This window comes from Globicephala melas, chromosome 12 (assembly GCF_963455315.2).
Source record: "Globicephala melas chromosome 12, mGloMel1.2, whole genome shotgun sequence".
NCBI lineage: Eukaryota > Metazoa > Chordata > Mammalia > Artiodactyla > Delphinidae > Globicephala > Globicephala melas.
In genome coordinates this window covers 31916717-31929471 of record NC_083325.1, presented here as the reverse complement: position 1 = coordinate 31929471, position 12755 = coordinate 31916717, and the positions used below count along the sequence as shown (strand labels likewise).

The window sequence follows — 12755 nt, the reverse complement described above, 5'->3', positions numbered from 1 at the left end:
GCATGTGCAAAGGTCCTGTGGCAGAAAGGAGAATGGGCTCTGGAGTGAGAGGAAGGTGAGAACAGTGGAGATAGCTATGTTAAAGATGTGGGTCTTCATCCTAAAGTGGCTTGGATGAGGGTGGGGGTGGTGGAGGTGGAGAGAAGTAAACAGGCTTGCTTGTTTCTGTGGTAGCATTGCCAGGACACGGGAGTGAATTTGACATGGAAGGAGACTGTGGCGTCAAAGATGAGTCCTCCTTTCCTAGGAGCACGTGGAAGGGTGAACTTTGTTGGCAGCATCCCACTGCCCAGGACCCTTCCTGGCAGTCCTTCCCTGCCCCTGCCTATCCTGCCCACAACGCTGAGAGTCCATTTCAAGTCTCCTGGGCATGTCTAGTTGGCCTGCTGCACTCTTTGCTGAATCTTCTCAATGGGAGGGGGGAAATCATCTCATTTTACCCGGCAACCCACCTCCAAGATCCTTCTCTCTGAACGCTCCACTGAGCCACATGCAACTCAGTCACTTCCAGGGAAGGGTAGGCTGGCTTCATCAGCGCTAAGTGAAATCCTGTGTTCCTGCCAGAGGCTTTGATATATGGAGCGATGTTGGTAAGGGCTGTGTGTGGGATTTTTCTTTTTTTTTTTAACCCACGTCCCTGGTATTCCTTGAATGGCAGTTGACAATTCGCTGCTAAGTAAAAGGAGGTACTTATTTTTATTGCGGGGGCCTTGACAGCTTTATGTTCACTCTTTAAAAGCCAAGAGTCATGTGTGTAAAGGTGAGTGGGGAGGAGAAGCAGTGTGGGAAGGAGGAAGGGAGGGCCGGGGCAGGTGCCGACACATCCCATGGTTTCAGTGCCGGAATCAGAACCTGAGCAGTATTGACAAGCATGTGTTGATCTGGAAGCAAGAGGGGATGGTTCTTGCAGCCTGGGGAGGAGGGAAGGTCTGAGCCTGGCCCAGCAGAAAGTACGATTCCTCGGCCCCCGCCATGCCTCATATTCCCAGGATGCCGCGGTGGGAACTGGGCTGTGGCTTTCCTGCCCTGGCACTGCCCTTTTGCTGGAATTTCAGGAAGAAAACCCCCAAGCTCCAAAAGAAAGGTATTTCTTTCCTATTTTGTGATTCAATTCTTCCACGAAAAGACACTTCGCCCAGCTCCCCTTCCCTCTCCCGTCTGAGAGGGGGATGCTCCTGGGACTGAGCCTCTGGGGACGGGGCCAGTGGGGAGAAGGAGGAGAGGGGCAGGGTGGGCTCTCGGTGACCTGCGCCGGACTGGAGGTGGGGTGGGAGGGGCTCTTGTCCTGAATCCAGGAGTGTTGGAGCGATGATGAAGTAGGAGCTATATTAAAGGGAGGTGACAGCTAATCTTTCTACTTTTGCTTACCGGAACCAGCACAGTGTTCTGGGGTTTTCCAGCAAATCTGGGGAGAGGGCTTAAGAAGTAAAGAATGGAGGATGGTTTGTGAGTAGAAACGGCGCAGCTCACCCCTCTCTCTCTTCCCTTGAGCCTTGCTGCTGTCTGAAATTTCACCTAGACAATTTTATTCCACTGAGTTTAAACAAGAAGGATTAAAGTACTGATTTTAGAATCACAGGGCAAATATGACCTTGGACAGATTCCTAATCTGAGTCTCAGTTTTCTCATCTATGAAATGGAACAACTGTAGGGTTCTTATGAGGACTAAATGAGAGCACACGTGAAAGCTTTTAGGGTCGTCTGTCATAAATTAGCTTAATTAATTAAATGTATTAATAATTAGATTACATATTATAATTAATAAGATTTGTACCTATTTAGATGGAAATGCGTCTGTTAAGCGTGACGGATCCAAAGCGATGAGCAGTTCCGGGTGGATGCGTGGCCGGCAGAGGTTAAAAAGGGTAGTAGGGCACTAGTTCCCTGAAGGACTGAGTGCAAGCTAGGAGAACTTGGCACAGAAGGGGGAGCTGGGTTTCACCTCTCGGAATCCTTGGGGTGGGAAATGGTCGTTGAGTACCCGTCTGCCGTCTTCCTCCATCACTGGTCCCTTCCCTAGTTTCCCTGGATTTTTTGGGTTCATCTATTCCCTTATATTTAGGCTCTTTCATGTCCACCCAGGATCAAAGGGTAGCAATTAGGATCCACAAGTCAGCAGTAGGCAGAACTCACGATTGGGTCTTTGGAGTTCCAGGGATATGGAGTTCATCATATGCGATGTGAGATGAAAAGTGACCAACCCTGACCTAGACAAACTGAACAAACAAGGATGCCCTTTCTCTCACGTTAGAAGGGACCTGTGCGTCCTGATGTCTCTAGAGCAGGTCGTGGTCATTTCTTGGTAAGAATAACTTGGACTGATTTCTAGGCTGGAGATGGAAAGTTTGGAACCTTTGACATATGGGTGATATTTAAAGCCATGAGATTATGAAGTAGACGCAGACGCAGAAGGAAAGGCCTGAGACACTGCAACCTTTAGAGGACAGGGAGGAAGCAGGAATCATCGAAGGAGGCAGGGAACGAGAGGCCAAACAAATAAATGGAGAACCAAAAGTCACGTGGGAAACTGTCTCAAGAAGGAGGGGTGATTTGCTGGGTCACATGTTGCTGATGGAGCAGTTCAGATAAAGACTAAGAATTTGACCCTGGATTTTAGAAACGTAGAGGCCATTGATTTCTTTGACAAGCCCAAGTTTGAGGAAGTGCTGAGAAGAGTACATTTAGGAGAGGAGAGATGGGCAACAGGAGGAATGGAAGATAGCAGGTAACATCACTTTGAGGACGAATCTGTCGTGTGGCAGGTTCTGTGCCAGGAGGTAAAAATAGATGGTGAGCCAGGCAGGCTGTCTGCCTCTGAGGAGCCCACAGTCCAGTGGAAGAGAGATGCTTAACTAAATCATCATAAAGGGACACGAGAAGCGATGAGGTATGCACAGGGAACGCCACGAGCACAGCAGAGGGAGTAACCGGTTCCCTCCTAGAAGAAGGTGTTTGAATTCAGGCTGCAGGAGAATCAGGTTTCCAGGTGGGCAGGAGGGAGGGCTTTCACTCCAGAGATTTTCTGTTTTTGTTTTTTGCGGTACGCAGGCCTCTCACTGTTGTGGCCTCTCCTGTTGCGGAGCACAGGCTCCGGACGCGCAGGCTCAGCGGCCACGGCTCACGGGCCCAGCCGCTCCGCGACATGTGGGATCTTCCCGGACCGGGGCACGAACCCGTGTCCCCCGCATCGGCAGACGGACTCTCAACCACTGTGCCACCAGGGAAGCCCCTTCACTCCAGAGTTTTTAAGAGAAAGACTATTTTTCCTTCTTTCTATCATAATCTCCAGCTACCAAAGAAGCTGGTCCACAGCAGACGCTCAGTCTATATTTGCCAAATGATTTCATGAGTTGCAGTGGAAGGAATTTGCAAGAAAAAGAACTGCAAAAGAAACCATTACAATAATGTGGACAGTATGAGCGAGGATAGAGAAGAGAAAGAGTTTAAAGGGGATTTAAAAGGTCCTGATCTGTTAAGAAGGAAGGAGGGTGGTTGCAGATACTTCGAATGCTCACACTTTTGCTAACTGGATTAGTTGAGGGCGGGTACCTTGCGTTAATGGCTTTGTACTCTCAAGGTCTAGGAGAATGCGTGCTGCTTGACTGCTTGATTGATTGAAGGCTATTGCCTGTGGGGAAGTGTGTAGGAGAAGCAGTGATATGGGAGAGTTGGGGACGGGATGAGAGTGAGATTGGAGAAGACAGTGGGAGAGCTGCCATCAGATGTTGGGCTTATAGGCACAGAAGAGGGACAGAAAGAAATGAGGGAGATAGAGATGATATAGAGAGAGAGATTGGACCAGGTATGCGGATTTATGTGTCAGTTTATAGGTGATATCCAAATGCATGGAGTTGCATGAACTTTCGCAAGGATAACATCTAGAGTGAGGAGAAGTCGGAGTCGGAATGCTAGGAGATGACACACTGAAGGGGCAGGTGGAGGAAGGGCAAGTACTGGAGCCTGCAGAGCAGCCTGCAGAGAGATGAGACTAGAATGAGGGTGGACTGTTTCACAGCCACATAAGAAGAAAGTCTTGGGGAAGGAAGGAGAATCAATACCACAGAGTCTTCAGAGAAGACCAGTAGAGTGTGGAATGAACATAGGTCTGATCTGGCCATTAGGAGGGCACGAGAAATCTTAGTGAGCAGATTGGATGGGAAGATGCAGCTTGTGAAACAAGGTTGAGATGGATTGAGAGTTTACATGAATAACAAGGGAAACAGTAGAGGCTATGAGGGTGGATGACTCCCTCCAGAGGTAGACATGTTTTTCTATGAGCATATTGGTGAAGAGAAGAAAGGCAGGTATTAGTTGATGGCATGAGAGCAGGGGTGGGAGATGATTCTTTAATAAATTGGTAAAGATTTAGACTCACATGCTATTTCAATCTAAGATATAAAAGAGGAGTGAAGACCTAGGAGAGGTGCAAAGGATGGAACCCACAGTTCAAGAAACATCATCTTAGAGGAAAGCACAGGGTACTTTTCTTCCCCTGAGAGAGGACAGACAGACGGACAGAGGAGGAAGGATAGGAGAGGCAGAGACTGGAGACCAGGGGGCTCTCTCATGATGCCCTTCATTTGGGGAGATAAGCGAAGGAGGAGACAAGGTCACCTGCTGAGGCAGAGGGGAGGGGATTGCGTGGTGAAGATTTGGACTGAAGGTCTTGTGGAGATCGGTATGCTCTGTACGTCTGCGGCCTGAGAAAGTCATGGAGGGGGTGGTGGAGATGCTGGACGGAAAAGGAATGTCGGAAAATGAGTGTCTTGAGGAGAATGACATTGAAAGGCCTGACTGTGGACATGGGAGGAAGAGAAGATGAACACAGGACACGGCTGAGAGACTCGGTTGAGGAGAAAAGCTGGTGGGCTGGCTGTGCAGAGGGCTGGAAGAAGGAACTTGATTCCAGATCGTCTGCCTTGGGACCTCAGAGTTGGAGATCATGTTTGATAGCTCTGACGTCTCCATGACGGTATCCTTCTCCATGGGCATCCAATGGGCTCCTTGAGCCCAAGTTTCAACTGCTCTGAAACACATCTGCTTCTCCCTTTGGGGTGCCCTCCCTGGACCCCTCAAAGGGAATTTTACAAATGTCTCCTCGTCTGTGTTTTGAGTCAGATCATTTTAATCATTTCCTTCCAGTTTGGTGAAAGCAGAAACCTAAGGCTGTATAGTTCCTCACATCCTCTAACTGTTTCTCATTATTTTGCATGGAGTCCTTTCATTTTCATAACTTGGTAGTAAGCTAATTGAAAGTGAGAACCACATCTTACAGTCCCTCCTTTTCTGTATAACCCATTTCACGTGACCTGCTGTTAACACATGCAGGGCACTCAGTAGATGTTAGTGTGAAGCTGGATTCATTTACTGATGGGGTCCCTACTATTGTTTAAACTATAGAAATGCCCAAATTGTCATGAATCACGGAAAGCACTTGCTTAAAGATGACATCATTCATTAAGTAATTCAGCAAAACTGGTTGACTGTCTACGGAGCCCAGGCCCCATGCTAAACAAGATAATAACAAGAGACCCCTCCCCATACTCCCGGCCTCAGGAAGCCTACAGTCTTGCAGAGGGCACAGTACTTACAAATGACAATAGCACAGTGGAAAAGGGATTGGGGTATTACAGAAGGGATACAGGTGCACAGAGTGGCAATGGAGCCCCTCGGGCTGGGTCAGGGAAAACTTGGCAGAGGTGATGATACTGAGTCAGGCCAAGGAACGTATAGAATCTTAGTAGACAGGGAAGGGAGAGATAAACAGACTGCCTCAGCAAGGGCATGAGGACTAGAGAGCACTGTGGGCTTTGAGATCATCAGGTTGAGGTGTCAGATCAGGCAGAAAGGTAGGTAGGAGCCAGTACAAATGCCAACCTGGTTTTCAAATTTTAGCCACAGAAATATTTAAGCAAACAGTCTCACTGGAATGCTGAAAGTAAAACAGACAACAACCCAGCAGGTCAGGTTGGGAGGAGGGAGGAGGGAGGCCCACGTGCTCAGCTCCTCCGAAATGCTCTCACCTCTCAGCATCTGAGGGGCCTCTGAGGAACCCCTGGAGCTTTGAAGGGGGAATTTGAAAATCGCTGCTGTGGCAATTGGGGAAGAAGTGGGTGACTATTAAAAACAAGGACAAACGTGCTCAGGTAGACCATTTGTTTAAATAGCAGGAGGGTTTTGAACAATTACAGGAGAGGAGACCACAGCAGGGGGAAGTGAGAGAGGAGTCCAGCCTGGCCTAGGGCAGCGGGAAGTGGGGAGGACACGGTGGATTCCAGAGAGATCGCTGCAGCTCTTTACATGTGGCATCCGCGTTAATTAGAGACTGGATAAAGGGGACCAACCAGAGGGAATCATGGGGGAAACCAAAGGGCTTTGGAAACAGTGTCCTAGCGACTGGAGTGGTCAGTGTAACAGAGCCCTAATTATGCCAGAGAGAAAACCAGGCAGGACAGAGCTGAAACCATGACTGTCTTCTGAATCTCCAGGACACAAAGGCATGGGGCCCTGGGGCCCTATGGGGCCCAGCCAACCAGTGTCCTGATTTATAAACAAACCTTGTTACACTGCTGGGGTGGGGAAATTATAGAGCCAAGTGCTGACAGGGCTCAGTGGAGATGGTCCACACATGCTGAAGGGAGGGAGGGAGGGAGGGAGGGAGGGAGGGAATTACACTGAAGGCAGTGTAATTTGGAAAAATATTTTTAGAAAGCAATTTGCATACTGTAGTCATTAAAATGTTCAAACCACTTAAACTAGGAATTCTACATGTGGGAATGTAGAATGCCCTAAGGAAATAGTCCAAAAGAAGGAAGAGCCTAGGTTCATCCATCCAAATGTTAATTAATCAATTAATTGGGAATTATACATTGCACTATATACATTCCAGGAACTCTGCTGGGGGGGTGGCCATGTTCGCTGTGGCCATGCTCATAATAGTAGAGCCCGGTAAACAACGTAAATTATTTAAAATGCCGCAATGGTTTAATACGGTATGAGACATCCGCATGATAGACTATTATGCCTTAAAGCTGCATGACACAAGCAGAATTCAATTGCTTCTCTTGAGTTTACTACCTGGGCTTGAATTCTGACGGTCCTGTGTGCTGGCCCCTGACCTCGGCAAGTTCATTAGCGCCTCTAAGGCTCAGTATCTTTCATCGGAAGGCGGGCACGATGATATCAACATCTCATGGGATTCCTGTCCAGATTAAATGAGAAAAGGTGTACACATTCAGCATGATTCCTAGCACAAAACAAGCACTCATTAAAAGCGAGTTGTTATTTTAAATATGATAAATGTGGACAAACAGAAAAAGACTGACAGACTGCTTCAAGTGGACCTCCCCCAGTTTATAGCCCCAGGAAATATTCTGTGTGATTTGTCTTCTGTGTTTTGTTTAGACAATCAAGACCTAGACAAAGCACTTTGACCTATCAGTTCCTCCAAGGGAAGTCAGAGTGACGGGCAGGCTCTGCTTTTCTCTCTTCCCAGCGGTGTTCGGCCAGCGCTTGGATGAGACCGTGGCCTATGAGCAGAAATTCGGCCCCCACCTGGTGCCCATCCTGGTGGAGAAGTGTGCCGAGTTCATCCTGGAGCACGGCCTGAACGAAGAGGGCATCTTCCGACTGCCTGGGCAGGACAACCTGGTGAAGCAGCTGAGAGATGCTTTCGACGCAGGGGAGCGGCCCTCCTTTGACAGGTATGCCGTCCTCGCCTCGCCTCTCCTGTGCCCTGCTCGGCCGAGAGGACCTCTTTCTACCAGTTGAGCTATGGGACTCGGACAGATGCTTCCCAAAGCCCTGGTTTGCAACAGAAAGAACCTTTTGTTTTGCTCGCAACTCAGAATTTGGGAGCCTGGAACACAGTTAGAGGAACATTCTGATCATTTAGGTGAGAGATGATGGAACTAGAACTGGGGCCTTGCAGGGCGGTCAAGAGGTGTTTAGGATATGGTGGGAGGGGAAGGGTGGACCAACGGAGCAAATGGGACTTAGCTCTAGGCACGCACTTCGGAGCGGGTGAGGGGTGGAGAATTGCTGAGCTGCCTGTACCGACTCTGGGTGGTGGATAAGACACCATGTCCATATCCAAGGGCTCCATGGTCTTCCTCAGCTTTCCAGAAACGGCCAGAGCCAGGACTTCTTGTTAACTTGGGCGACCACAGTTCCGTGCAACTCTGAACTTGGTTCTGAACCCTTTGGGAGGGGGTGCATACCGACATCTTGGCGTTCTCCCAATCTCCTCTGTGGAGGTTGCCCAGTCCTGTTTGGGGCATTCCAGACGCAATGACATTTCTTCCACCATCCCCCTCCCGCCCCTGCTGCTGCAGCCACCCTGCCAAGGTTTCCTTCTCTGCCCTGCTCAGCAGGTACGACCGCCACCCGACATTGTATACTTTCTGTCTGTTGTGCAATATTTGCCCCAGTTGCCTGCACGCGCTTGTCCTGCTGGCAAGAAGGAACCACTCTTGTTTCCAAATCGGCAGCCCATAAAACAGGATTCATTGAGACGGGCCTGAACTCTTCCAGTTTCCAAAGGCTGAAATCCCCCCAAGAGCTTATTTACGATAGAGGACTCGGGCTGATTCTGGGAAAATCGTGAACAGCTAAGTGTGATGCTGTGTGGAACGTCTCACCCTCCCTCTCCCTCAGCTCCCACTCCAGTCACCAACGATGCCCACCCTCCCTCGGAAGCATCGCCGAGACCCGTCTGCTTCTCTCCATTCTCAAAGCCACTGTCTTAGTTTGGATCACCATATGTCTGTCTTTGCTGCCCTTGGCATGCAATAGGTTAATTTGTCAAGGTGCTGTATTGTATCAGGAAAGCAACAGGTGAAGATGTTACTGGAACTAGAGCAGGTTAGGGGCATCAAATTTACAGAGCTTTCAGCAGGACCATAAATCACATTTCATTATCAGGCACCTATTCAATCAAGTTCACTACCTTTATATTCACTTTTCTTTTTATGGTTTTAACTAGCTTTATGTTGATCAAAAAATACAGGTGGGTTGTTGCGAAGGCAATGAGAACAGTCAGCCAGGAGGACTAGAGGTGATGGTGGGGATTGCCGAGCACCTGCCCAAGCCTTGAGCTTCTGCATCTGTAAAGTCAGCCTGGGTGGTAGACCTGGAGTCTTTGATTCTGTGAAATATTTGGGGCTGGAGGGAAGAGAGTTACCACACCTTGTCATGATAGCTCCACCCTCTAGAACTGAGGGAAAGAGTTTACACATCCAGTAATAGGAAGGATGGCCTCTGGCTCTTTGGAGTCCTCCCAGGGATGACTCTCGTGTCCACGTGACCCGTGTGGGTGCTCACCTAGATCCTCTACACGGGTCATGTAGGCAGTTCCACCAGAGATCCCCGAAATTGCCTCGCTAGAATGAAGAAAAACAAAGGCGCTCTTACTAGGTAGATTCTACTGGATGTATTTGGTGCTCATTAAACATATAAACAGTATGGGATGGATATCCATCTACTGGGATGGATACTGCCAATACACAATACACTTCCCGTACCTATATTTCTGTGAGAAAATGACATACATGCCACATTATAAGGTCAGTGCTACAAGGGAAGAGTAGGCAGACCACCTGAGAGGCCCTGGCTAATCTCTGATGGGTCAGGCATTGATCTCAGAAGTTCATATAACCTCATATAGGGATGTTCAATTAGGTTGGAGGAAAAGCAGACTCAGGAAAATTCATGCTGGAAACTTAGATTATAAGCATGACATCTGATCCAGCTCTGCTACAATGGGGGCACAAACATTAAACCAAAAAGGTAAAGACATAACTGTAGAATTTCCATTGTGTTAAATGCCAAAAAATGAAAAACAGACGGTATGAATACCATCTATTTTTCATTTCATTCCATTTTTTCATCATTTTTCATTTCAACAGGAGGCTTTTGACATGGTCTGCTGGATTTAGAATGCCCCCCCCGCCAAATGACACTTACGCTGAGACAATAAACAAGCCTGAGGACTTAGCCCCAGACCAAGCAGCATTATCTTCCCCTGGCAAAATGAATTGGGAAGTTTTCTGTGGTTTGCAATATTCTAGGATGATTTAGATGGCTAACTGTGTTTTCTGATGATAATTTTGAAGTATCAATCCTATATGTGTGGTTACACCCCCTTTCTCTTTTCTAATGTTGGCTATTAGTTTCTCCTGATTGAACTATCTATAGAGTTTGTCTTTTTTTATCACTGTTTCTCTTCAAAAGTTTCTGGTTCTTGACGCATCATCTATACTGTTTTTCTCATTTCCAATTCTTGGTTTTCCATATTTGTTCTGTGGGTATGTTTTGAGTGTCAGGGGCTGTGCCAGTGATGGACAGTGCATTGGAGAATGGAGTCAAGGAGCCAGGAGGCCAGAAAGGGGCTGGCAGAATCCTAGCAAAAGACCATGGCCTTCTGGAAAAGGACAGGGAGTGAGGCCTAGAGGGATTCCTGGGACATTTGCCGAGTAGGATTAGAGGATGTGGGGTGAGGAAGAGACTTCAATCGAACCTGAGACCCTGGACTCTGATGAAGCCCACCGGGTGGACTGTGATGCAGAAGATTTGGGACAAAGGAGATTTTAGGACTTAGGAGAATGCTGCTCCTGCAAAGTGTCAGCTGGCTGCTGTCCTGCCATTTTCTGGGGAACTTCTCCTGCCTTTTGACGAGAGGGCTTTGCCAAGGTATTTTTAGGCAGTGACTCAGCAGGGAAGGCTTTTCCAGAATCCCCACCTTAAGTGAATGGTCTCCACCCCCGATTTCCTGAGGGCAGCAGTGGAGCAGAGGCAGGGCTCTGTGCCAGCTCAAGTTCTCCTTTGGAGGCAGAGTTCACAGGCTGCAAAGTGGGGAACCTTTCCAGAAGACAGTTCCAACCACTGGCTGTCAAAAACCAAAAAGAAAACATTTACATGAAACGTCAAGATAGAGAGCTCCACAGTCAAGCCTTGATGTTCTGGTTTCTGAGGCCTCAGATGCCTGCCTTCTTCTCCTGCCCAACTCCACCCCTCCCGGCTCTCCTCCAGGATGTGATCCCACCCAGCCCAGCCGCTTCTATGTCCCCATTGCTGAAGCCCAAGAGCCACTCAGATCAGCTGGACCTCTTGCCCCATCACAGCTTTTCAAAATACTACTGGGAGTGTCTCTTACAGATACCAGTTTTTCTTTTTCTTTCTTTCTTTTTTTATTGAAGTATAGTTGATTTACAAAGTTTCAGGTGTATAGCAAAGTGATTAATTTATATAAATATGTGTGTGTGTGTGTGTATATATATATATATATATATATATATATGTATTCCTTTTCAGATTCTTTTCCATTGTAGGCTATTACAAGATATTGACTATTGTTCCCTGTGCTATACAGTAGGTCTTTGTTGTTTAGCTATTTTATATATAGTATTGTGCATCTGTTAATCCCAAATTCCCATTTATCCCTCCACCCCCTCTTTCCTCCTTGGTAACCATGTTTGTTTTCTATGTCTGTGAGTCTATTTCTGTTTTGTTAATAAGTTCATTTGTATCAAATTTTTTTAAGATTCCACATATAAGTGATATTGTATGATAGTTGTCTTTCTCTGTCTGACTTACTTTACTTAGTATGATAATCTCTAGGTCTATCCATGTTGCTGCAAATGGCATTATTTCACTCTTTTTTATGGCTGAGTAATATTCCACTGTGTATACATACCACATCTTCTTTATCCATTCATCTGTCGATGGGCATTTAGGTTGCTTCCATGTCTTCGCTATTGTAAATAGTGTTGCTATGAACATTGGGGTGCATGACCAGTTTTTCTTGATATGAAATAAATATTTTTCACTAATGAGTTTCAAGTATATGGTATATTCAGACTCATGTTCTCTTATAGAGCTGTGGAATAAACACAATAGCTCCATAAACCAGGGATCAGCAGACTTTTCTTAAAGGGCCACATATGAAATATTTAGGCTTTGCAGACCAGACAGTCTCTGCTGCAGCTACTTAACTCTGTTCTTATACCAGAATTCAGCCAAAGACAATACAAAAATGCATGAGCATGGCTATGTTCCTATAACACTTTATTTATGGATGCTGAAATTCAAATTTCACATGATTTTCACATGCCATGAAATATTCTCCTTTTGAGTTTTTTCCCCAACCATTTGAAAATGTTAGATCCATTCTTAGCTCACAGGCTGTACAAATAAAGGTGATGGGCCAGGCTTGGCTGGTAACATGTATATGACTTGGTAACATTTGAGTCTGCATAGCTCTGTCACTCCATGAGGACAGAGATCCTGTGTGTCCCTCAGGTTCAGTGCTGAAACCCCAGTGCCTGACATAGTGTCTTGCACCTAGTAGGTTCTCTCAACACATTGGTTGAATAAATGATTGTGTGAATATGTGAATGAATCCCAGACCTACTTTAAGCTCTCTGATAGACTAAAGAGATCAATGGGTCATAGCTATAAGGAGTTACCACATGAAAAACTAGAGACTAAGTAGAGAATGCTCAATTGTACTAAGTGACTTGGAGAAAGAAGAAAGCAATGAAGACTAGAATAGTTTAACAGGCTTATTGGAAGAGTAGACCTTAAACTTATCTTTGAGGCAGTTAGGTAGAGAGATAAAGGAAAAGGTCTTGGGGGTTATTATTCCAGAAGGGGGAGTTGCAAAAATATTTTGGTCAGATACATCTTTATCAGACTCTACTCCTCTGCAAAATTTCTTTTTGGAAGCTGGGATCTTATTCAGTGGATCACCAAGGGGG

At 46.8% G+C, this 12755-nt stretch overlaps 1 protein-coding gene across 3 annotated transcripts in view; it reads left to right on the top strand.

The window, feature by feature from the left end:
• Positions 1-12755, top strand: part of ARHGAP25 (Rho GTPase activating protein 25) — an 87997-nt gene that overhangs the window by 60167 nt on the left and 15075 nt on the right. For 2 of the 3 annotated variants that reach the window (XM_030877428.2, XM_060309493.2), the window contains exon 5: positions 7496-7703. In XM_030877428.2, coding sequence (XP_030733288.2) covers positions 7496-7703 — 208 coding nt within the window. Of the gene's footprint in view, positions 1-903; positions 1085-7495; positions 7704-12755 lie in introns of those variants that run through there. The other variant, XM_030877430.3, reaches the window with a different exon arrangement.